The following is a 24,596-nucleotide window of genomic DNA, read 5'->3' as shown; positions in this document are numbered from 1 at the left end:
TCAATATAATCCTTAATAAGGGAAAACTTCTCCGATATAGTGTAGTCGGGAGGATTCAAAAAGATAATAGGACTATCATGTGTGGGTGCAGTAGCAACAATTTCATGTTTAACATAAGGAACTATAGCAAGTTCATCTCCATAAGCATAATTCATATTGGCATCTTGGCCACAAGCATAGCAAGCATCATCAAAAAGGGATATTTCAAGAGAATCAAAGGGATCATAACAATGATCATAGCAATCATCCTTCGGTAAGCACAAAGGAAAATTAAACAATGTATGAGTTGAAGAGTTACTCTCATTAGAAGGTGGGCACGGGTAGTTAATCCGCTCTTCCTCTTGTTCTTCGCTCTCCTCCTCATCTTTTTCATCCAGTGAGTTCACAGTTTCATCAATTTCTTCTTCCATAGACTCCTGGAAAATATTAGTCTCTTCTTGGACAGCGGGGTAGTCCTCAACTCATACATTGCTTAATTTCAATCAAAGAAGCAATTTCAATCAAAATTATTCAAATAAGCAATTTCATAAGCACCCTTAAAAGCAACAAATTATTCAATTTGTTGAACATCATAGTAACTATAAACACCCTTAGCATACGAAGATACGATTCCATTATCACTAAACTCACATTGATAGGGAAGGTGTTTCTTAGGGTTTTCAGACCAACAAGTAATATCATATATTTCGCATAAATTCCAAGCATAGCATTGCAAACGATGAATTTGACCCAGTAAAATTTCCCCTTTTTCAGATATTCGGTGTCGCACATAACAAGCATACTCATCTAAAGATTTGCCCTCAACTAAGCTAGTTGGGTTTCAGCACGAGCACATAGGGATCAAAGATGATCCAAGTAATAAGCTTCAGCAGTGTGATAGATTTTGAGTGGTTCTTCAACCATTGGTTTAGTAGGTACAACTATTTTTTTTGGTATTTTGTGTTCTATATCCATAACTAAAGATAAAGAACAACTAAGAACAGCAAATAAAAATTACTTAGTGATAAAGCAAATAAGCACACACGAGAATATTCACCCCACGCTATTGCTCCCCGGCAACGGCGCCAGAAAAAGGTCTTGATAACCCACAAGTATAGGGGATCGCAACAGTTTTCGATAAGTAAGAGTGTCGAACCCAACGAGGAGCTAAAGGCAGAACAAATATTCCCTCAAGTTCTATCGACCACCGATACAACTCTACGCACGCTTGATGTTCGCTTTACCTAGAACAAGTATGAAACTAAAAGTACTTTGTAGGTGTTGTTGGATAGGTTTGAAAGATAATAAAGAGCAAGTAAATAAAAGGTAGGGGCTGTTGTAAGTAAAGAAGCAATAAAGTAAATATAGCGAGTGTGGAAAAGTGGTGGTAGGAGTTGTGAAATTGCCCCTAAGCAATTGACTACTTTACTAAACCGATAGCAAGTATTATGTGGGAGAGGCCACTGCTAGCATGTCATCCCTGACTTGGAATTCTATACACTTATGATTGGAACTATTAGCAAGCATCCGCAACTACTAACGTTCATTAAGGTAAAACCCAACCATAGCATTAAGATATATTGGTCCCCTTCAATCCCGTATGCATCAATTTCCATGCTAGGTTGAAGCTTCTGTCACTCTTGCCCTCCAATACATAGTCCTATCAACATACAACTAACCTTAGGGTGTGATCCACGCCTCGTTCATATGATGGGCACCAAAGGACATCAACATAACCACAAGCAAATTAAATCAATCATAGAAATTCATCAACCACCGATAGGATAACGAAAATCTACTCAAACATCATAGGATGGAAACACATCATTGGATAATAATATGAAGCATAAAGCGCCATGTTCAAGTAGAGGGTACAGCGGGTTGCGGGAGAGTGAACCGCTGTAGATAGAGGGGGAAGGTGATGGAGATGTTGGTGAAGGTGGCGGAGGTGTTGGTGTAGATTGCGGTGATGATGATGATGGCCACGGCAGTGTTCCGGCGCCACCGGAAAAGAAGGGGCCCCTTCGTCTTCTTCTTCCTTGACCTCCTCCCTAGATGGGAGAAGGGTTTCCCTTCTGGTCCTTGGCCTCCATGGCATGGGAGGGGCGAGAGCCCCTCCGAGATTGGATCTGTCTCTCTGTCTCTCTCTGTTTCTCCGTTCTCCGATTCTGCCCTTTCACCGTTTCTTATATTCCTGGAGATCCATAACTCCGATTGGGCTGAAATTTTAGCACGATCTCTATCTGGATATTAGCTTTCTTGCGGCGCAAGAAGGGCATCAAATGCCTTACGGGGTGGCCACGAGGGTCAGGGGCGCGCCCCTTGCCTCGTGGCCCCCTCGGGCACCGTCTCGTGTGGATTTTTGTTCCCAAAAATCATAAATATATTTCAAAAAAAATATCCGTCAGTTTTTATCCCGTTTGGACTCCGTTTGATATGGATATTCTGTGAAACAAAAAACATGCAACAAATAGAAACTGGCACCGGGCACTGGATCAATATGTTAGTCCCAAAAATAGTATAAAAAGTTGCCAAAAGTATATGAAAGTTGTAGAATATTGGCATGGAACAATCAAAAATTATAGATACGACGGAGACGTATCAGCATCCCCAAGCTTAATTCCTGCTCGTCCTCGAGTAGGTAAATGATAAAAAAGATAATTTTTCATGTGGAATGCTACCTAGCATAATGTTGATCATGTAATCTAATCATGGCATGAATATTCAGACACGAGTGATTCAAAGCAATAGTCTATCATTTGACATAAACACAATAATACTTCAGGCCTACTAATAAAGCAATCATGTCTTTTCAAAATAACATGGCCAAAGAAAGTTATCCCTATAAAATCATATGGTATGGCTATGCTCCATCTTCACCACACAAAGTATTCAAATCATGCACAACCCCAATGACAAGCCGAGCAATTGGTTCATACTTTTTAACGCGCTTCAGCATTTTCAACCCTCACGCAATACATGAGCGTGAGCCATGGATATAGCACTATAGGTGGAATAGAATGGTGGTTATGGAGAAGACAAAAAGGAGAAGATAGTCTCACATCAACTAGGCGCATCAACGGGCTATGGAGATGCCCATCAATAGATATCAAATGTGAGTGAGTAGGGATTGCCATGCAACGGATGCACTAAGAGCTATAAGTGTATGAAAGCTCAAACTGAAACTAAGTGGGTGTGCATCCAACTTGCTTGCTCATGAAGACCTCGAGCATTTGAGGAAGCCCATCATTGGAATATACAAGCCAAGTTCTATAATGAAAATTCCCACTAGTATATGAAAGTCATAACTCAAGAGACTCTCTATATGAAGAACATGGTGCTACTTTGAAGCACAAGTGTGGTAAAAGGATAATAAAATTGCCCCTTCTCTCTTTTTCTCTCATTCATTTTTTTGGTGGGCTTCTTTGGCCTCTTTTTTTTATTTGGGATTCTTTGGCCTCTTTTATTTATTTTAAAGTCCGGAGTCTCATCCCGACTTGTGGGGGAATCATAGTCTCCATCATCCTTTCCTCCCTGGGGTAATGCTCTAATAATGATGATCATCACACTTTTATTTACTTACAACTCAATATTACAACTCGATGCTAGAACAAAGATATGACTCTATATGAATGCCTCCGGCGGTGCACCGGGATGTGCAATGATCTAGCGTAGCAATGACATCCAAAAACGGACAAGCCATGAAAATATGACAATGACTGCTCAAGTCATGTATATGATGATGATGGAAGTTGCATGGAAATATATCTCGGAATGGCTATGGAAATGCCATGATAGGTAGGTATGGTGGCTGTTTTGAGGAAGGTATATGGTGGGTTTATCGTACCGGAGAAAGTTGCGCGATACTAGAGAGGCTAGCAATGGTGGAAGGGTGAGAGTGCGTATAATCCATGGACTCAGCATTAGTCATAAAGAACTCACATACTTATTGCAAAAGTTTATTAGCCCTCGAAGCAAAGTACTACTATGCATGCCCCTAGGGGGATAGATTGGTAGGAAAAGACCATCGCTCGTCCCCGACCGCCACTCATAAGGAAGACAATCAATAAATACCTCATGCTCCGACTTTGTTACATAACGGTTCACCATACGTGCATGCTACGGGAATCACAAGCCTCAACACAAGTATTTCTACTAATCCACAACTACCCACTAGCATGAATCTAATATAAACATCTTTATATCGCAAAACTATTGCAAGGAATCAAACATATCATATTCAGTGATCTACAAGTTTTATGTAGGATTTTATGACTAACCATGTGAATGACCAATTCCTGTCATCTCTCTAAATAGATATAAGTGAAGCTAGAGAGTTTTAATTCTTTCTACAAAAGATATGCCCACGCTCTAACAAATCTAACTGAAGCAAAAGAGCGTTCTACAAATGGAGGTTGTCTAAGTGAAGAGAAACAGGCAATCCAAACTTTAAGTGATATAAGTGAAGCACATGAAGCATTCTATAAAGCCATACTCAAAAGATACAAGTGAAGTGCAAAGAGCATTCTATAAATCAACCAAGGACTATCTCATACCAGCATGGTGCATAAAAGAAAAATGAAAACTAAATGCAAAAGACGCTCCAAGATTGCACATATCGCATGAACGAAACGAATCCGGAAACATACTGATACTTATTGAAGAAAGAGGGGATGCCTTCCGGGGCATCCCCAAGCTTAGACGCTTGAGTCTCCTTGAATATTTACTTGGGGTGCCTCGGGCATCCCCAAGCTTGAGCTCTTGCCTCTCTTCCTTCTTCTCACATCGAGACCTTCTCGATCATCGAACACTTCATCCACACAAAACTTCAACAGAAAACTCGGTAAGATTTGTTAGTATAATAAAGCAAATCACTACTCTAAGTACTGTGAACCAATTGCTCGGCTTGTCATCGAGGTTGTGCATGATTTGAATGCTTTGTGTGATGAAGATGGAGCATAGCCAGACTATATGATTTTGTAGGGATGAGCTTTCTTTGGCTATGTTATTTTGATAAGACATAATTGCTTGGTTAGTATGCTTGAAGTATTATTGTTTTAATGTCAAATGATAGACTATTGCTTTGAATCACTCGTGTCTTAATATTCATGCCATGATTAGATTATGTGATCAAGGTTATGCTAGGTAGCATTCCACATCAAAAATTATCTTTTTTATCATTTACCTACTCGAGGACGAGTAGGAAATAAGCTTGGGGATGCTGATGCGTCTCCGTCGTATCTATAATTTTTGATTGTTCCATGCCAATATTCTACAACTTTTATATACTTTTGGCAACTTTTTATACTATTTTTGGGGACTAACATATTGATCCAGTGCCTAGTGCCAGTTCCTGTTTGTTGCATGTTTTTTGTTTCGCAGAAAATCCATATCAAACGAAGTCCAAACGGAATAAAAACGGACAAAGAATATTTTTGGAATATTTGTGAAATATGGGAAAAGAATCAACGCGAGACGGTGCTCGAGGGGGCCACGAGGCAGGGGGCGCCCCTGACCCTCGTGGGGCCCCCGTAAGGCGGTTCCTGCTCTTCTTTGGCCGCAAGAAAGCTAATTTTCGAAAAAAAATCAGGGCGAAGGTTTCGAAAAAAATCGAAGTTACGGATCTCCGGATATATAAGAAACAGTGAAAGGGCAGAATCAGAAACACAGAAACAGAGAGAGACAGAGAGACAGATCCAATCTCGGAGGGGCTCTCGCCCGTCCCAGGCCATGGAGGCCAAGGACCAGAGGGGAAACCCTTCTCCCACCTAGGGAGAAGGTCAAGGAAGAAGAAGACGAAGGGGCCCCCTCTCCCCTTCTCTTCGGTGGCGCCGGAATGCTGCCATGGCCATCATCATCACCGCAATCTACACCAACACCTCCACCATCTTCACCAACATCTCCATCACCTTCCCCCCTCTATCTACAGCGGTCCACTCTCCCGCAACCTGTTGTACCCTCTACTTGAACATGGTGCTTTATGCTTTATATTATTATCCAATGATGTGTTGCCATCCTATGATGTTTGAGTAGATTTTCGTTATCCTATCGATGGTTGATGAATTGCTATGATTGATTTAATTTGCTTGTGGTTATGGTGCTGTCATGTGGTGCCCATCATATGAGCGCGCGTGTGGATCACACCATAGGGTTAGTTGTATGTTGATAGGACTATGTATTGGAGGGCAAAAGTGACAGAAACTTTAACCTAGCATAGAAATTGATTCATATGGGATTGAAGGGGGGCCAATATATCTTAATGTATAGTTGGGTTTTACCTTAATGAATGTTAGTAGTTGCGGATGCTTGCTAATAGTTCCAATCATAAGTGCATAGAATTCCAAGTCAGGGATGACATGCTAGCAGTGGCCTCTCCCACAAAAAACTTGCTATCGGTCTAGTAGAGTAGTCAATTGCTTAGGGACAATTTCACAACGCCTACCACCACTTTTCCACACTCACTATATTTACTTTATTGCTTCTTTATCTAAACATCCCTAATTTTTATTTACGTACTCTGTATATTCTTGCAAACCTATCCAACAACACCTACAAAGTACTTCTAGTTTTATACTTGTTCTAGGTAAAGCGAATGTCAAGCGTGCGTAGAGTTGTATCGGTGGTTGATAGAACTTGAGGGAATATTTGTTCTACCTTTAGCTCCTCGTTGGGTTCGACACTCTTACTTATCGAAAGAGGCTACAGTTGATCCTCTATACTTGTGGGTTATCAAAAGAATTTGGTAAATAATTATTTCTGCTAGCATATCATATTTATTGATGTTTGCGTGAGTGAATATTTTGTTTGCATGTCTGTTTAACTAAAAGGATGCATGATAGGTCAAGAGACGAGAATGCTATCTCAGGATCAGAGAGCACACGCTTAAGTTCAGGAAAAAGAACTAGAGACAGTTTGCATGTCTGCACTTAAGCTATAGGAGTTCCCCCCGACATAATTAATTCAGGTGCTCCCCCGTGGATGTCCAGTTAGTGAGTGAGGGAGTCCTGGATTAGGGGGTGTCTGGATAGCCGGACTATACCTTCGGCCGGACTCCTGGACTATGAAGATACAAGATTGAAGACTTCGTCCCGTGTCCGGAAGGGACTTTCCTTGGTGTGGAAGGCAAGCTTGGCGATACGGATATGTATATCTCCTACCATTGTAACCGACTCTGTGTAACCCTAGCCCTCTCCGGTGTCTATAAACCGGAGGGTTTTAGTTCGTAGGAACAACAATCATACCATAGGCTAGCTTCTAGGGTTCGGCCTCCTTGATCTTGTGGTAGATCTACTCTTGTACTACACATATCATCAATATTAATCAAGCAGGACGTAGGGTTTTACCTCCATCAAGAGGGCCCGAACCTGGGTAAAACATCGTGTCCCCTGCCTCATGTTACCATCCGGCCTAGACGCGCAGTTCGGGACCCCCTACCCGAGATCCGCCGGTTTTGACACCGACATTGGTGCTTTCATTGAGAGTTCCTCTGTGCCGTCGCCATCAGGAAGGATGTCTCATCCCGTCTTTAAAGACCGCACCGTTGCTAAGGGAGCTTTGGCTGTTGGCCAAACTCTCCGGCTAGGTGGTTTCCTTATGACCGCCTGTTTGGCTACTGCGACGACGATGACCTCTCGGGTCATCGAAAGCAATCTTCACGTCAGCTCGGAATTCGCCGAGCAGCTAGATCCAATGGAGCTCTCTTCCCTAAACGAGCTCTTGGATCGCATCACCGCCCTGGGAGTCGCTGCGGATTACGACCAGATTGGGCCTAAACCCGATCTGAGAGAGATTAACTCTCCCCAGGTCACCCATCACGTTGCCGTGGTAGAGGGACAGTGCGGCGACCCTTCATCTATCTTAAGGACTAGCTATGTCCGGATTCCCGATCCCTCCAAGCCGGATACCCGTGGAGGGGAGGACATCACTCAAGACCTGAACTTAAAGTCAAGCGACGGGATAGATTCATTGGATAGCATCCAAGAATCCAAACTTTCGAGTTCGGAAACTCCTTGGCCCCTGGGTCTCAGATTGGGTGAGGTTTTGGATTTGATTCCACCCACCCACCCGTACATAAGCGATCTATCCCAAATTAGGCAAGAGTCCGAAGAAACAGTACATCACTACTGGGCCAGATTCCTCCTGGTTATGAACAAGATAAAGGACTGCCACGAGGAAGACGCAATTTCATTCTTCTGCAATAATTGCACGGACAAGGGAATCCTCAACGCCATAAGTCGCCGTGATATTACACGCTTCGCTGACTTGGCGTCCATAGTACGAAAGTACTATGCGATGGAAAGCGCCTGGAAAACCGAAATAAAATTTTGGGGCAATCCGGCCCTGAATACAAGCCCAGTCCGAAATAAAAGGGTGCATCATCGCCAGACACCCGGGTTCAATACCAAAAAGCAAAAGCCCTCCACAGGGCACAAAACCGTACTGGAAGGATGGCTTAATGGACCCTGTAAAATTCATAGTACAGAGGGCGCCACACCAACTCACAGCCTTAGAGCATGTTGGATACTCCGGCAGGTGGCAAAAATTGGCGAAGATCTTCTAATTCCAGAAGCCACAGAAAGCCAGCCCAGAGAAACCAGTACAGTATTAACAGTCTTCGAGACTTTCGCATCAAATAATATGCGAAAAAGAACACTCCGCAGCCTTGCCGAAGTCTACCAAGTAGCAACAATAAACCCATGGAGTGACATGGCTATTACTTTTAACGCCAGTGATGAACCTAAACCCCGAACAGCCCGAGCACCAGCCGCCTTGGTCCTCAGTCCAATAGTGGACGGCTTTCGTCTTACCAAGGTACTCATGGATGGCGGCAGCGGATTGAACCTCATTTATGAGGAAACCCTTCAAAAAATGGAAATAGACTGGAACCGCATTGAGCGAAGCAGCACAATCTTTAAAGGAATAATCCCCAGTCGGGAAGCGCGCTGTACAGGAAAAATCACACTAGATGTGGTGTTCGGCACGCCAGATAATTACAGGTCCGAAGAGGTCACGTTCCAGGTGGCCCCGTTCAGTAGCGGATATCACGCTCTGCTAGGGCGGGAAGCGTTTACAGTCTTCCAAGCAATACCCCATTACGGGTACATGAAGCTGAAGATGCCCGGGCCTAATGGAATCATCACTCTCGCTAGTGATTCGGACATAGCACTCTGCACCGAAAACAAGACAGCCGCACTAGCCCTCGAGGCGCTATCCGAAGCCCTAGCGGCTAAGGAACTGACTGCGCTGCGCTCCATGGTGAATAGGGATGATGTGATACTCGATAAAAGATCCAAGTCCACCTCCTTTAAACCGGCGGACGAAATAGTCAAATTTCAGGTCCATCCAACGGACCCCAATAAAACAGCTTCCATCGAGGCACAGTTAAACCCTGATGTAGACGCCGCACTGTGAGAGTTCCTACATGAGAACTGGGACATTTTCGCCTGGCACCCTTCAGACATGCTAGGAATCCCACGCAGGCTGGCTGAACACAGCTTAAATATCGTAAAAGGATTCAAGCCAGTCAAACAGGCTCTTCGGCGTTTTTCCGAACCTAAGAGACATGCCATGGGAGAGGAACTAGCCAAGCTATTGGAGGCTGGATTCATCAAAGATATAAAACACCCGGACTGGCTAGCAAACCTGGTGATGGTACCAAAGAAGGACAAATCCTGGCGCCTGTGCGTTGATTTCAAAGACCTTAACAAGGCTTGCCCAAAGGATCCCTTCCCTCTCCCCCGCATCGATCAAATTATCGACGCTACCACAGGACACGATTCGTTGTGTTTCCTCGACGCATACTCCGGCTACCATCAAATAAAGATGGCAGAGTCAGACCAAGCCGCAACGGCATTCATCACACCATACGGCCCATTCTGCTTCAACACAATGCCCTTCGGGCTCAAAATCGCCGGCGCAACATATCAGCGCATGATTCAGACATGTCTAGCAAACCAGATCGGCAAAATAGTGGAGGCATACGTAGATGATGTGGTCGTTAAAACAAGACATGTCGAATCTCTAGTAGACGACTTGAGGCTGACATTCGATAACCTCCGAACATACGACATCAAGCTCAACCCGGAAAAATGCGTTTTCGGCGTTCCAGCCAGAAAGCTCTTGGCCTTCATTGTATCCGGTAGAGAAATTGAAGCAAATCCAGCCAAGATCCGAGCTCTGTCACAATTGGATATCCCGAAGGACCTCAAACAAATACAAAAATTAACCGGATGCGTGGCAGCTCTAAGCCGCTTTATCTCCCGCTTAGGAGAAAAGGCCCTACCCCTTTACCGCCTCCTTCGGCGCACCGAACACTTCGAGTGGACGGATGCAGCCATGGCCAGACTCGACGAAATAAAAGCCATCTTGGCAACAAACCCAGTCCTGGCCGCGCCAAACATTGGCGAACTAATACTATTATACATTGCAGCAACCCATCAGGTCGTAAGCGCAGTGCTCGTCGTCGAACGAGAAACGGACGGACACAAATTCCCCCTTCAAAAGCCGGTCTACTATGTGTCCACTGTACTTACTCCGTGCAAGTCACGGTACCCGCATTATCAAAATATTGCGTACGCGGTATTTATGGCATCCCGGAAGCTGTGACACTACTTTCAAGAGTGTTCAATAACAGTAGCCTCGGAAGTGCCACATAACGATATTATAAACAACCACGATGCGACGGGCCAGATTCCAAAATGGGCCATTGAGCTCCTCCCGTTCGACATAACTTACAAGCCACGGCGAGCTATCAAGTCGCAAGTTTTGGTCGACTTCGTCGCAGAATGGACGGAGGCCGAACTCCTTAAAGAGTACGGCACATATTCAAACTGGGTCATGCACTTCGACGGCTCCAAAATGTTGGCCGGTCTAGGGGCTGGCGTCGTTTTGACGTCCCCCATAGGAGACACAGTTTAATACGTACGCCAGATAATGTACACAGACTCCAACAACGCAGCCGAATATGAGGCCCTTTCACATGGTCTCCGGATGGCAGTATCCATGGGCATTCAATGCCTAGAGGTGCGCGGGGACTCGAACCTCGCAATATCCCAAATAAATGGAGACTTTAATGCCAAGGATCCAAAAATGGCAGCTTATCGCAACGCCGTCCTAAAAATGTCAGCTCAGTTCGAAGGGCTCGAATTTCACCATATAGCCCGGGAAAATAATCAGGTGGCACATGTCCGGGCACGCATCGGCGCAAAACGCGATGTAGTCCCCCCCAACACCTTCCTGGAAAGGCTGTTCAAGCCATCCGTAGTATGGGAATGGGAACCCGGCAATAACAGCCCGGACCCAACCGCACTGCCCGACACCAAACACTCCGACATAATTGGAGGCTCTGCCAATGAAATAACACCTTCAGCCAACGTAATAATGGTCGTCATCGCCCCGTGGACAGAATCATTCCTCGCCTACCTTACTAGGCAGGAACTCCCCGAGGACCAAAATGAGGCACGCTGCATAATGCGGCGTTCTAAAGCCTATAAAGTCCATGAGGGAGAGCTTTATAAGAAAAGCACTACCAGAGTCCTTCAAAGGTGCATCTCCGAAGAGGAAGGGCGGAACCTCCTGGCTGAAATTCATGCCGGACTCGGCGGTCATCACGCTGCAGCTCGGTCCCTTGTAAGCAAGGCCTTCCGTACAGGTTTTTATTGGCCGACGGCCCGGGCAGACGCCCAGGACCTAGTCCAACGATGCGCCGGTTGCCAGCTTTTTGCAAACCAAAGCCATATGCCACCCACCGCCCTCCAAACTATCCCCATCACTTGGCCCTTCACGGTCTGGGGGCTTGACATGGTTGGACCCCTTAAAGGTGGAACCCAAAAGAAAAAATACTTATTGGTCATGGTGGATAAGTTCACCAAATGGATAGAAGCCAAGACTGTTAAGACGGCCGAATCTGGACCGGTGATAGAGTTTATATCCGGGGTTGTACACCATTACGGCATCCCCCACAGCATCATCACTGATAACGGCACAAACTTTACGGCCGGCGAGGTAAAACTCTGGTGCAAAAACATGGGCATCAAGCTCGATTATGCTTCCGTCTATCACCCACAAACTAACGGCCAGGTCGAGCGTGCAAATGGTCTTATCATGAGCAGCATGAAACCCAGATTAGTGCGGTCCCTTAAGGAATCTAACACGCACTGGGTAGAGGAGATCGACTCCGTACTCTGGGGGCTGCGGACCACGCCGAATCGTACCACCGGATACACACCATTCTTCATGGTGTACGGCGCAGAGGCAGTTTTGCCCTGCAACATAATTCATGACTCACCTCGAGTGCGCATGTACGAAGAAAGAGAAGCCGAGCTCGATCGGCAGGACAGTTTGGACGCCTTGGAGGAAGAGCATGACGTGGCAAAAGCCCGTTCCGCATTCTATCAACAGCAGGCTCGAAGATACCAAAGCAGAGAAGTACGGGCCAAAAACTACAATGTTGGCGAATTAGTTCTACACCTGCCGGACAAGAAAAAGGACAAACTCAAGCCCAAGTGGGAAGGTCCCTTCATAATCGATCAAGTCCTGACTGGCGGAGCGTACCGCCTGCGAGATGCATCGGATAACCAACTCGAGCCGAACCCATGGAACGCAGCCCGTCTACGATGATTCTATTCCTAGCGCCGGACTCTGTGTTCGTCTCCTTCCTCTATCCATTTTTTATATACTTTTTGTCTTACATTTCTCTCCTTCTCCCCTCCCTCTCTCTTATAGCCTTTAAAGGCTCATAAAGTGACGCGCTATCCGCGCTCATTAAACCTGGGGGCTTCTTTAAACAGAAGCTTATTTATACGAGCTTCATGCCCAACACATGTGTCACACTTCCGCATGTACCTTTTATTCGCCATTATATGCATCGATATGACTTAAGTTTTGGCCAAGCTGGGTTGCCTGGCTCCTGTGTTTACCCCTACGTTCCCGATTGTTCGGCTAGGTGGTAAAGGGAGCACCTCTGCGATTGTTACTGCCGGGTCAGCCGGATGTGTACCTCAGACTGGGTGAAGCCGAAAGCTAGCATTCTTAAGGGAATATTCGGTCGGTGAACTAAAGATGATCATTTTTTTTATCTATACGCCCCCAGATGTTTTTCCTGCGTCTCTTTTCGCAGAATGGACATGCACTTTAGGGCATGCCTCCCAGGGAAAGGAACCCCTAACGAAACTATTCTCCCTGGAAGACGTTTCTTACTAACCATGTGATATAACATAACTAGTTGGGCACTTGTCTGTTCAAGCACTAATGACCCCTACACCTGGTCTCCATGCATACCCCAGTTCTTATATAACCGCGAGGGTATTCGGACACACTCCGGACCGTCATGTCCCGAGGTTGAAGCGAAAAGGTTGGCCATGACAAACGATCTACAATCCGGCTAGAAGGCATTACACATGTCAATTAAAATTACATAATCAATCTGACTAATTGCATTCCTCTTCGATACCATCTAACAGGCTGTCTAGTTTACAGTCCTGTTGGGAATACTTTGCGGCCAACTCTACTTGGACGTATACTAAGCTCACAGGGATCTCCTTCCCATCGGGCCCCATGGGTCCGACCTCGGCCATGTGGTTTGGGTCAGCCTTCGTGTACCGCGTCTTCACCATGGCCCGGGCCTCCCTGGCGCCTTGACGGCAGGCCGACATATTCCACAATCGGAAGCGCCGTCGCGCTCCCTTCAGCTTCTCTACAAGCTCTCCAAGGCCATCGGGCATGGAGACGGATGGCCACAAGGCCTGGGCGACGCCTTGCATCACCTGCCGAACTCGCTCGTGCAGTTGTGAGAGCTCGGGAAGAAGGTCACCCATAGAACCGGGAATTTCCTCTGCAGGACGACCTGTTAGCATACCTACAGACATTACTCTGTTAGTCAACTTCCTCGCCGAACTCTTTTTTTAATTTCGTTTAAGCACTTACTAAATATGCCGCGTCGAAGCCGCTGATTCTCCTTAACGGAGTCCAACAGCTGGGCACGAACATCCTTCAGTTCAATGCCCAGCTTGGTGTTGGCATCTTGGAGATCGTTCTTCTCCCGCCTCACCTTTGTCAGCACGCACTCACCAGCCTTCAGCTGGCGTAGGAGTTGTTGCTCTTCCGGATTTAATCCGGCGCCATCTGCAATTTCATTTGTCAGATTTGCACACCCGCCGCACTTCGCAAAATACTTATCTTTCAAAGCATATATTACCAGAGGGGGTCTCCTTGGGCTCCCCTGCCGCGGCTAGTGCGGCCTCAAGTTGGACTTTGCACTCTTCCAGCTCCTGGGACAGTAGGGTATTCTTTTCTGTAAGAACCTGCATAATAAATGATCCTTAAATCAGTTATTCTAACTGTTTCAAGTCTCGGGGGCTACTGGTATATATATAATTACCAAAATTTTCTTACCCGTATGTCTTTTACATATTGCTCCGTGGCTCTGGCTAGACCATTTTGAGCGGCACGGAGGTACGCATCTCCCGAATTGAAGGCATCCAATGCCTCTTGGGAGAAACAAGCGTCGCGAAGAACTGTCCGGCGACGCCTGTGGTTCATGGCACTCTCCACCTCGAAGTTGGTGGCAGACAGCCTGTCCGCGTCCTCTATCGGAGGAGCGTCTGCGCCTTCTGTTCGCCTCCGCTTCCGGCCCAGGCTTTGGAGCATGGCTGGTGGAGGCGCGATTGGCAACCTCTCCGGATATAGTCCGGCGAGGTCTCTTCGTCCTGAAGAAAGCACGAGCGTTAGTATGCCTTAAAGGAATAACACCTGGGAATAAGATGGCGTGCTATACCTTTGCGCCGACGTCTCAGTCCGGACCGCACTTCTTTTCAGCCCGCGGGGCCTTGCCGCCCCTCGTTGGCTAGTCGCCGTAGGCTCGGCCTCCCATCTCAAGGACCTCCCCTGCAAAACACGGTTGTCATAGGGCAATCAAAAACACGCGAGGATAGATCCCTTTTCAAAGTGCTGGGACTTCGGTCTCAGTTACCTATGAGGCTGGGAGTAGCCCTGGGTAATCGGCCGTAATGGCCACCAAGGCGTTGTCCTTGCTCAATTGATGAAACACCCCATCAATCAGCTCCACAGATAAGTCCGGATCCTCTTGAGAGGCCGGGTCGAGGGACCGCCCCGGATCCTCGGGTTGTGGAGGAGGGCTGTTTATTTCTTTAACAGCCTGGCGCAGTTCCTGCATTGAAGTCGTTAGACTGAATATTTAACGATGGGAATATAAAACGGATGGGCAAGTAAAAGTGTCCACTTACCCAACTTGGGGGATTGTACATAGAAAATCCACCCTGTGGCTTGACGCGGAGAAATTCCTCCTCTTCTCCCTTGTACAAAGCGGACAAGGTCTTTATTAGAGCGGCAGCCGAATCCGGCCCCTTACGGCCGTGGCGGGTGGCGTCGTCCTCCCCGTTGAAGTCCCACATGGGGCGGCTTCTATACTGAAGCGGCTGCACCCCTCGCATGATGCATGCGGCCATGACCCCGATCATGGTCAGTAAGGAATGAGCTAACAATCTTATCCGGCCCATCAGGTAAAGAACGTCCCTGTCACTTTTCCTCTGAGGGCTCCGTGGACGCCAGCTTAGGCGCTTCTTTAGGGGAGCACTGTCGAACTCAGAGAGGCCGATCCGGACAGGATCCGGCAGCGGGACGTCCTCTATATAAAACCATTCCGAAGGCCAGTCCTCGGACGCCTTCTTTGGGGTTCTGGATAGATATCCGGTCCTGGCGATGTACCACACTTCGGCTCCATCCACTTCATATATTGACCCCTTCTTAGAACGGGGCACGAGGCAGAATAGCCTTTTCCACAGCGCGAAATGAGCCTCGCAGCCCAAAAACAGCTCTCAAAGGGCTACGAAGCCCGCGATATGCAATATGAAGGCAGGCGTGAGGTTGTGCAGCTGGAGGCCATAGAACTCCAGGAGCCCCCGGAGAAACGGATGAATTGGAAATCCGAGCCCTCTTATTAAGTAAGGGACAAGGCATACCCGCTCTCCTTTGGAGGGATTGGGGGCGCTCTCCGCTTGCTCTCCGCCATTATAGGTGGCAAGTCCGGCTCGAACCGGGACCATATAGGCCGGGGGGAGAAATCCCTTGGTCTGGAGCGTCACTAGCTCGCTGTGCGGGATGGAGCACCTCTTCCAATCTCCAGGCTGAGGGCTGGAAGGGCGAGAGGAGGAGCTGCGGCGGCCGGCCATGATAGAATGGACCTCTGTCGGATATGCTCTGATGAATACTCGCGGAGGGAAGAAGGTGTGGTTTGGATCTAAATCCTCGTCCCCTTAAATAGGCGGCTCATTCACGTGGCTAGGGATGTAAATATAAAAAAACACCCTGACTTTCCGTATTCGTTTGACACGTGGAATACGACCATTATTGGGCGTAGAAGCCAAGGAGCAGTACATTTACAAGAAACCGGACACTATTCAACAGGTACACTGAATTTGGAGGAGAACTCGCCTTGCAATGCCGAAGACAATTTGTGCGCCGGACTCATCGTCATTGAAGCCTGGTTCAGGGGTTACTGAGCGATTCCTGGATTAGGGGGTATCCGGATAGCCGGACTATACCTTCGGCCAGACTCCTGGACTATGAAGATACAAGATTGAAGACTTCGTCCCGTGTCCCGAAGGGACTTTCCTTGGCGTGGAAGGCAAGCTTGGCGATACGGATATGTAGATCTCCTACCATTGTAACCGACTCTGTGTAACCCTAGCCCTCTCCAGTGTCTATATAAACCGAAGGGTTTTAGTCCGTAGGAACAACAATCATACCATAGGCTAGCTTTCTAGCTTCTAGTGTATATATGATAGTGTCAGGGAAGGATATATATGCATCATGAATCAGGTTCAGGTCATTTAACCCTTGCAGGTCGTCACAAATGAAAACCTGTCATATACATATTCAGTAAACTTTGTATAGAGTTGCATAGTTAGCTACACAAGCTCATTTCCTAGAACGCTACCTGCTAGAGAAAATCCTGCTCTATGAATTAAAATGCCACCATGGATAAATCTAGCTGCAGATAGGAAAGAAGAATTAGAAGTTCGATAAAAGGATAGGGGATCAGAAGCACCAAAGTAGTGCAGGAATAAATCTTTCGTCAAGTGGGTCATACTGTAATCTTCTATATCTAAATAGCTAGCCCCCACTAATTATTTCTCTCAACATGCAAGCATGCCACATCATCCCATAGCATGCATGAGAAAAGGCCCATCTCCACTATCATACGTCTCCCAACATGCAAGCATGTCACTTCATCATTAAACATGCATGAAAAAAGACTCATCTCAACATGCAAACATCCAAGAGAATTTTCATTCTACTATGCTATTTAGATGTAATTAAAAAATTTACAATTATATAGTAATCAAACATAATAAATTATATGTATTTTCAGTTTTAGCTTTTTATATTATTACTTCAGTTATTCATTATTCATACAACGAATCACATTGAAATATGTTGCAAAATATTCCCGCAACAACATACGGGGTATCATCTAGTCTATTCCAGTGTGTGAGACAACAATTAGGAGCTGTCTATTTTATCATGCTAAAACAGCATTGTAGCAGTTACAAAACCATTCAGTGTGGGATTATGCTCATGTCGGATTATGAAAGATGATTAGGGGGAAGTGGTCAGATTGCAATTCTGACAATAACAGAGGAAGAAATATCATGGTTAGTGTACATTGTAGCAGCAAAGTACATAATGTCAGTGGAGGATATATATGTGCAACATGAATCAGGTTCAGGCCATTTAACCTTTGCAGGTCGTCGCAAATGGAAACCTGTCATATACACATTCAGTAAAGTTTGTATAGGGTTGTATAGTTAGCTACACAAGCTTGTTCATGTAGGAAATTGTTTTTAGAACACTACCTGCTAGCTTATACACTTGATTATTGATTGAATAAATAAGCAAGCACGTCTCTGAAAAATCTAGAGGATTTGCTAAAGAATTATTTCTGCTAGCATATCATATTTATTGATGTTTTCCTGAGTGAATATTTTGTTTGCATGTCTGTTTAACTAAAAGGGTGCATGATAGGGCAAGAGACGACAATGCTATCTCAGGATCAAAGAGCACATGCTTAAGTTCAGGAAAAAGAACTAGAGACAGTTTGCATGTCTGCGCTTAAGCTACAGGAGTTCCCACCGACATAATTAATTCAGGTGCTCCCCCGTGGATGTCCAGTTAGTGAGTGCGGGTTGATTTCAAGGAAAGGCGGAGGCTATTTGCAAAAACGCGCGCTGACCGGCTCGGGCCCGAGGAGTCCATTTGTCGTGCTGTGATTGGTCCAGGACCAAAGTTGCATATCCGATGCAAGTTGTGGGACTGTATAGGATCATTTTGCAAGTTCTAGGATCAAATCATCACATTCTAAACAAGTTCTAGGACCCTCAATGCTTTTAACTCAAAAATCAAATAGTACGAGAAAGATGACGTACGCCTCCCACTGCGCTCAACTATTTCCAAGTCAAGCTGCCGGATCGCAGGAAAGATTTGATAAGGTAGACATGGTCAGATAAGAGGCGTACGGGACTGTAAGCTGCCGAATCACAGGAAAGATTTGATCAGCCTACGTATCATGACACTTGTCTCCGGCGTTCTAGATCGTCGGCCGCTCCATCACGAATCGAATATTCCCAGCATTCCGCCCAGCGAATCCCGGCCGACTGTCAGTGGGGCCAGTCCAGTGCTCGCCTATACTTAGCCGCCCACCAGGCCGTCTCCTCCTCACCGCCTTCCTCTTCTCAGGCCAAGAATAACCCATCCATTGGTTCTCCCCTGTTTCTCTCCGATGGCCACGGCGACGGCGGCGGCGGAAGGCCTTGGGCGCCAGAGAGCGAGCCCGGACCACCTCCCCGTGCCTCCCCGCCCCCGCTCCCGGTATCGGCATCGCGCGGCAGGCCGACCACATCCCGTGGCCGCGGGCACGCCGCCTCGCCCCGCCCCCGGGCTCCGGCATGCTCAGGCGGACCGCCGTGCCGTTCTTCCTCACCACCCCCGCGCTCGTCCGGCACGTCCCTACAACGGCGGCCCGTTTGCCGCCCTCCTCTACCTGTGCGCCGCGCTCGGAGTTGCCGTGGATTCGTGCGGCTCGCTGCGGGACTACGGAGGCCTCGCCGCGGTCCTCGCCGCTCTTATCATCGTCCTTGTGCTGAGGCATCCGCCCCGATTGGCCCATCAGGACGACCCTGATGGACCCCGCCAGATCCCTGCGGCTCCGCCTCCGCGGATTCAACCGGAGCAGCCACGCCTCGCTCCCACACTCTCCATCACCGGGGGCATACTGGACGCTGCCCAGGTTGCTGCTGCCATCCGCAGTTTCATGGCAGACAGCACCCCTCCGATCCCCGCCGTCAGTCCACCCCAAGCTGACTCCTCCGACTCCGACGGGGGCGGGTCAAGCACCAACGGCGACGAGACCAATAACTTGTGGTATACTCCCGTCCACCTCCTCGAAGCAGGGGACGTCTGTCTCATCCTCCCCGACTTCATCCAGCAGCTCCAAGACATGGATTCAGGGTTAACCCAAGCTGAATTCCTTGAATTGCTTCAGAGAGCGTTCAGAGATGCCAACAACTCTGATGGATTCCACAGGTAATTAATTCGTCAAGTACCAGTTGATTTGATTCGGCACAGTTTTTGTTCTTCATATCCTAGTAGAGAAAAAAAAGTCAAACTTTTCTACTCCGAGTCTCCGACCTTTGCAATACTAGTAGTACTTCACTTACTACTTAAGTAAATGTATTCTCTGCCTTGTATTTTTTCTTACCCAAGTGGGGTAAAGTAAGATGGATCCAATGTTTCAAAGAATTGAGAGCAACCTGTTTGAGTTCAAGTTTTAGATTTTGGGTTTAACAGTGGAGCTTTTCTCCTATATATAACCCTAGTGTGCCCTGCTTTTTACTACATGATGCTTTTGCTTCAGTTATCTTTACATATACTGGCATGAGAACATCTGTCATTGAATTATTATATGTTTTGTCTTTACATTATGGCATTATGTGGTTTCATGGATAGCATCATGCGACGTGTAGAACAACAATGATGTTCTTGGTATAGATAAGATTGACTTTGGTGCTTTATAATTGACATATGATGCTCTCTGAAACTATGTACGCACTTTGCATTACATTCTGAAGTTTGATCTTGTATTCTTGTCCTTGAAACAGATTGTCTGACATAGTTGAGGAGAACCGTTGGATTATCAATGACGCTCCTCTTGTGTTGACAGACAGATCGACTGGGACTTCTGTCATGAAGATGAAAATTACTGCAAAACTTATTCAGCTGATCTGGCTTGAATTAGATGGGCAGAATTGGAAGTCATGCCAGGAAGTCAAAAAGGAATGCTGCTTTCGAGAGGTTGTCGGGCAATCTGTAGAAGAGCTCCTTGATGTTGCACTTTCATTCAGCAGCGCAAGGTGGTCTGCTGATCATGCATCGCAAATGCCAACCATCTTTGATGCACTTGCCGATGTCCTATATACCATAAGGGAATTGACTTTCAGCAGTACTGAGTTCATGCATGATGTGGTTGCTCATGTTTTTCGCAAGATGGTGGTTGATTTGAGAGGAATGCTTGAGGGGACTACCAGTGACATGCATCGCATCAGAGAATGTGCCATCCATCCAGCAACCGTTCTTCTTGTACGATACCTGGAATTTTTCTATCGCAGCGGGGACATGATGCAGTTTGTACTTGGCACTGGGGATTGGACTATTGAGCTTAGCATGATCTATGCTTGGGCCTCCAAGCTCAGTGAAGATGCAAAAGCAATGTTCCCAGCAAAGGGTCAAAGGTACATATACATCTTGAATAATATGGATTTTGTTTATCAACTGAAGTATCATCCCGGAGGATGCCTTTCCAGTGAAGAACTGCAGAGGGGTCTCTGTTCGCTGATCCATCAGCACATACAGAGCTACCTTGACGAATGTTGGGTCCCGCTTGTGGGATATTTGGGTGTTGATTCTCTGAAGAGATTTCTTGAAGAGTTCTTTACCATATGTGATAGCCAGATGACATGGAAAGTTCGTACTGTGCTCAAGGTGACACTGCGTCGGGAGATTGTGGGGTTGATTGTTCCAAATTATGAGAACTTCTTACAGAAAAAGTCCAGTTCGCACCGGACTTCCTGGTTGAAGGCCAGATCTGGGAAACCAATGTATACTGCTGTGTGGTTGGAAGAGAAGATAGGTGAATTCTTTGAGAGATAACAGCCTGCTAGTAATGATGAAAGGGCACCACACTTGTACAGGGTCGGCGCATTTGTCGTACTACCACATTAGCATTAGTGAAGAGCAGTTTGTGGTGATCCGGCCGTGTTACCAAAAGGGTTCAGTCTGTGTAATAATTTTTTCAGGTCATAAGCCTGCTTGCAGTATTAGCAAGATTCAGAGCTGGTTGGTGTATAGTGTTTGTTCAGTGTATGTTTATACTGTAGGGAAATGCAATGTTTTGTTCGTCTTCCATGTACAGTCTTACCCCATATATATGTGACCAAGTTCGACAAGTTACAATGCGAAGCGAAATTCCTCGCGCGCGCACACAAACACACAATTCTTTGTCTTTCTTCTTTTTACCCAGAAAAAGAGTGCAGAGTTTTTCCAAACCAGCCAATTTCATTAAAATCAAACAGTATTACAAATGGTATTTACAGAGATGGAGTAGAATCAACATAACTACTCCCTCTTGTAAACTAATATAAGAGGGAGTACATAAGACGGGACTACATGACAATCTGCCAGAAATCATCTTCCGCCGACTTTGAGAAAGGGTTTACTGAAAGGTAAAAAAAAGTCATCAGCACAAGCACAACGGTTGGGCTGGAGCTAGCTAGCGTAAGAGACAGCAAATTCCACACGATGGTTACAGATTAATGTGGCTTTGTCGGGATAGATGTCACGCTAGCCCAAAGGGGAAAGTGCGACCGTTGAATTTGAAAAGACAAAAAAGGAAAACGAAAGAAAGCTGCTGCCTGGATGCCGTCCATGTGACGACGACACTTGTTCAAAGCCAGCGTCTTGTTTTGCTTCCCACACGCAGACAGTCGCAGCACGTCCGCACGTTGAAAGCAATAGCTCGTCTACTTGGATTTTCCTCTTACAAAAATCTAGCTACCTTAAAGTTTAACTGAAATTTCCGTTGAAAGCAATGCTACTCCAGATTTTTGTAAGGCCCGTTGGAAATTTCACCTTTAAATTGGACACCCCAAATATACGTGTCCGTAGACAGCTTTTTTTTTTAGAGGAGCCGGCTATTCAACCGGGTGCATCAAGAAAAACAGACACACCATTTTCATTAATATTACTCCCTTCATTTTTATATACTACCTCCGTTTCAGTTTACAAGTCCTGTGCGTATACCTAGGTTGCCAATTTTATCACCCTAATATAAACTATATAACACAAAAATTATACCTTTTGAAAGTAGAAACTCCGAAGTTTATGTTGGTATATTTTTTATAGTATATGATTTGTATTAGTTGGTCAAATTGACGACCTAGGGGTACGCGCACGACCTAGGAGGGGGCGCCTAGAAAACTGAGTGGAGTGTCATTATAAATGCATGCATGCAAGTACTAAACATATTGCTAGTACAAGGAAATTTCATTCACTTTGTTTCGATTACTGCTGGTGGCCTTATATAGATATAAAATGTATTTTTTATAGTGACATTGTATAAGCAAATAGTGGGATTACCTTTTTTCTACATAGAAAAGGTAACCGGCTCTAGTGTATTCTTTGTCTCAGACGTCTCCTCCTATTGAACAAACTGTTAAACTATAGATGGGCTTTGGCCCATAATAAACAATAATTCATGTTAATCTCTAAGGCCCGTATATGTGTATGGCAGGTGGTGAAAAGTTTAGTACCACCTCATAAGTTGAGGAGTAGAGTCCCTTTTATAAGAGTTGCTCTACCACATGCCCTTGGAAGCTTGAGAAGAGGAGTGATACACGCGCACGCTCCTCCTCATCCGCTGCCAACCACGTCATGCCACCCCCCCCCCCCCGCCGCGGGTGCGCCGTGTTTTGTGAATGAGCCGAGCCTAGCTCAGACCTATGCTCACACTTTGTTTTTGCGGGTCAAGAATGGTTAATTAATCTCAGGTTAATTAACGAGTCACTAACGGATGTGTATGAGATTGGGCCGTAGGCCATTTTATCAGGCAACACACTCACTCCCTCCTCGCGCAACCCTAGTCGTCCTCTACTGTTTCAAGCTTTGTGCTGCTTCAGGCGATCCAATTACGCCGGCCGCGTGCACGACTGGACGGGAGAGCAGGCCTCTGGAACCTTGTCCTTTGAGATCCTGCACTGGTTGAAGAGCAATAAGGTTTTGGGGAGCGTCTTGGCGTGACTGCTCCTGATCAATCCTCGTCTTCGTCCTCTGATTCGACTACTTCCACGACAATGACCCCATGGCTGAAGACGCTGCCGCCAAGAAAAAAGGTCGAGGAAGAGGTTGAAGTCGTTGTGTCCGCTGCAGCCTTGCCTAGCCTATTGGAGGGTATGATTTGTTCATCCCCTACTTGCTCGTTCATGTGCCAGTTGTATATGCTCTGTTCATAGATGTTTTGGTTCTATGTACTGTGCGTGCTCACATGTTTAGATTTCGGTATGATTTGTATACTATGAATGTCATGTTACTTTTTACTCATGGATTAGATTAATCAAAAATTGCTAATATATCCAGCAATCCAAAACCTTATTTTAGGCACGTTTTGATTTAAGGCTTTGTCACTACTTTGAAGCCGGTCCCATTTACAGAAACACATTTCAAGCATTTTGAGATCAAAACCACCTTCTGGCTCACAGCGATGAACATGTTCTGGGTCGGTGATGTGACTCCTGTGGGAACAATTGTTCCTGAATAGGAGAAGGCGTTCAGGGAGGCAACCACTGTCTTTGTGGGAGCCGTTCTAAGTGTGATAAGAGACAAGTTGGTTGACACATATCTTCATATGCGGTGGCCAAGAACCTGTGGGATGCGCTCAAAGCTAAGTTCGGCGCAATCGATGCTGGAAGCGATATGTATGCTATGGAGCAGTTCCATGATTACAAGATGGTTGGTAACTGTCATGTATTGGACCAAGCTCATGAGCAGGGCTGGGCGTTCGGTTTATATGGTTAATATGGTTCGGTTCATTCGGTTTCTTATAATTTCGGTTTTGAAGAAATGGAAACCGAAACAAGCACACAAAGTTAAGAAACCGAACCATGTTAACCATAATATAACGGTTCCGTTTCTTCGGTTAACCAAAAGATCAAAATACATGCACTCGGCAATGTAAGCGTAATGATTCATGAGCACTGATTTGCATTGTATAGAATGCATAAAATAGTCACAAGAGCTAGCAAACATCAGGAAATGCTTTATTCGGCCAAGCAAACTAGTGAATTAAATTGAGTGAAAAAATCACATGAAACTGTTGGGGAATGTAGCATGCAATTTCGAAAATTTCCTATAATCACACAAGATCTATCTAGGAGATGCATAGCAACGAGAGGGGGAGAGTGTGTCCACGTACCGTCGTAGACGAAAGCGGAAGCGTTAGGTTAACGCAGTTGATGTAGTCGAACGTCTTCACGATCCAACCGATCTAGTAC

At 46.1% G+C, this 24,596-nt stretch overlaps 1 protein-coding gene across 1 annotated transcript; it reads left to right on the top strand.

Annotated features, from left to right (window-relative positions):
- The first annotated feature begins 18,689 nt into the window (after positions 1–18,689).
- Positions 18,690–21,454, top strand: LOC125535158. Its single transcript, XM_048698204.1, has 2 exons — positions 18,690–19,578; positions 20,154–21,454. Exons 1-2 carry the CDS (start codon positions 18,776–18,778, stop codon positions 21,199–21,201), a joined length of 1,851 nt encoding a protein of 616 aa, XP_048554161.1. The 5' UTR covers positions 18,690–18,775; the 3' UTR covers positions 21,202–21,454.
- The last annotated feature ends 3,142 nt before the right edge of the window (positions 21,455–24,596 follow it).

The sequence above is a fragment of the Triticum urartu genome, chromosome 2, assembly GCF_003073215.2.
Source record: "Triticum urartu cultivar G1812 chromosome 2, Tu2.1, whole genome shotgun sequence".
NCBI lineage: Eukaryota > Viridiplantae > Streptophyta > Magnoliopsida > Poales > Poaceae > Triticum > Triticum urartu.
This window is presented reverse-complemented; position numbering and strand designations above follow the sequence as displayed.

Coding starts and splice junctions, on each gene's coding strand:
- LOC125535158 (XM_048698204.1), top strand. CDS start 18,776: ATGGCCACGGCGACGGCGGCGGCGGAAGGCCTTGGGCGCCAGAGAGCG. Junction 19,579..20,153: donor AACTCTGATGGATTCCACAG/GTAATTAATTCG, acceptor TCCTTGAAACAG/ATTGTCTGACATAGTTGAGG.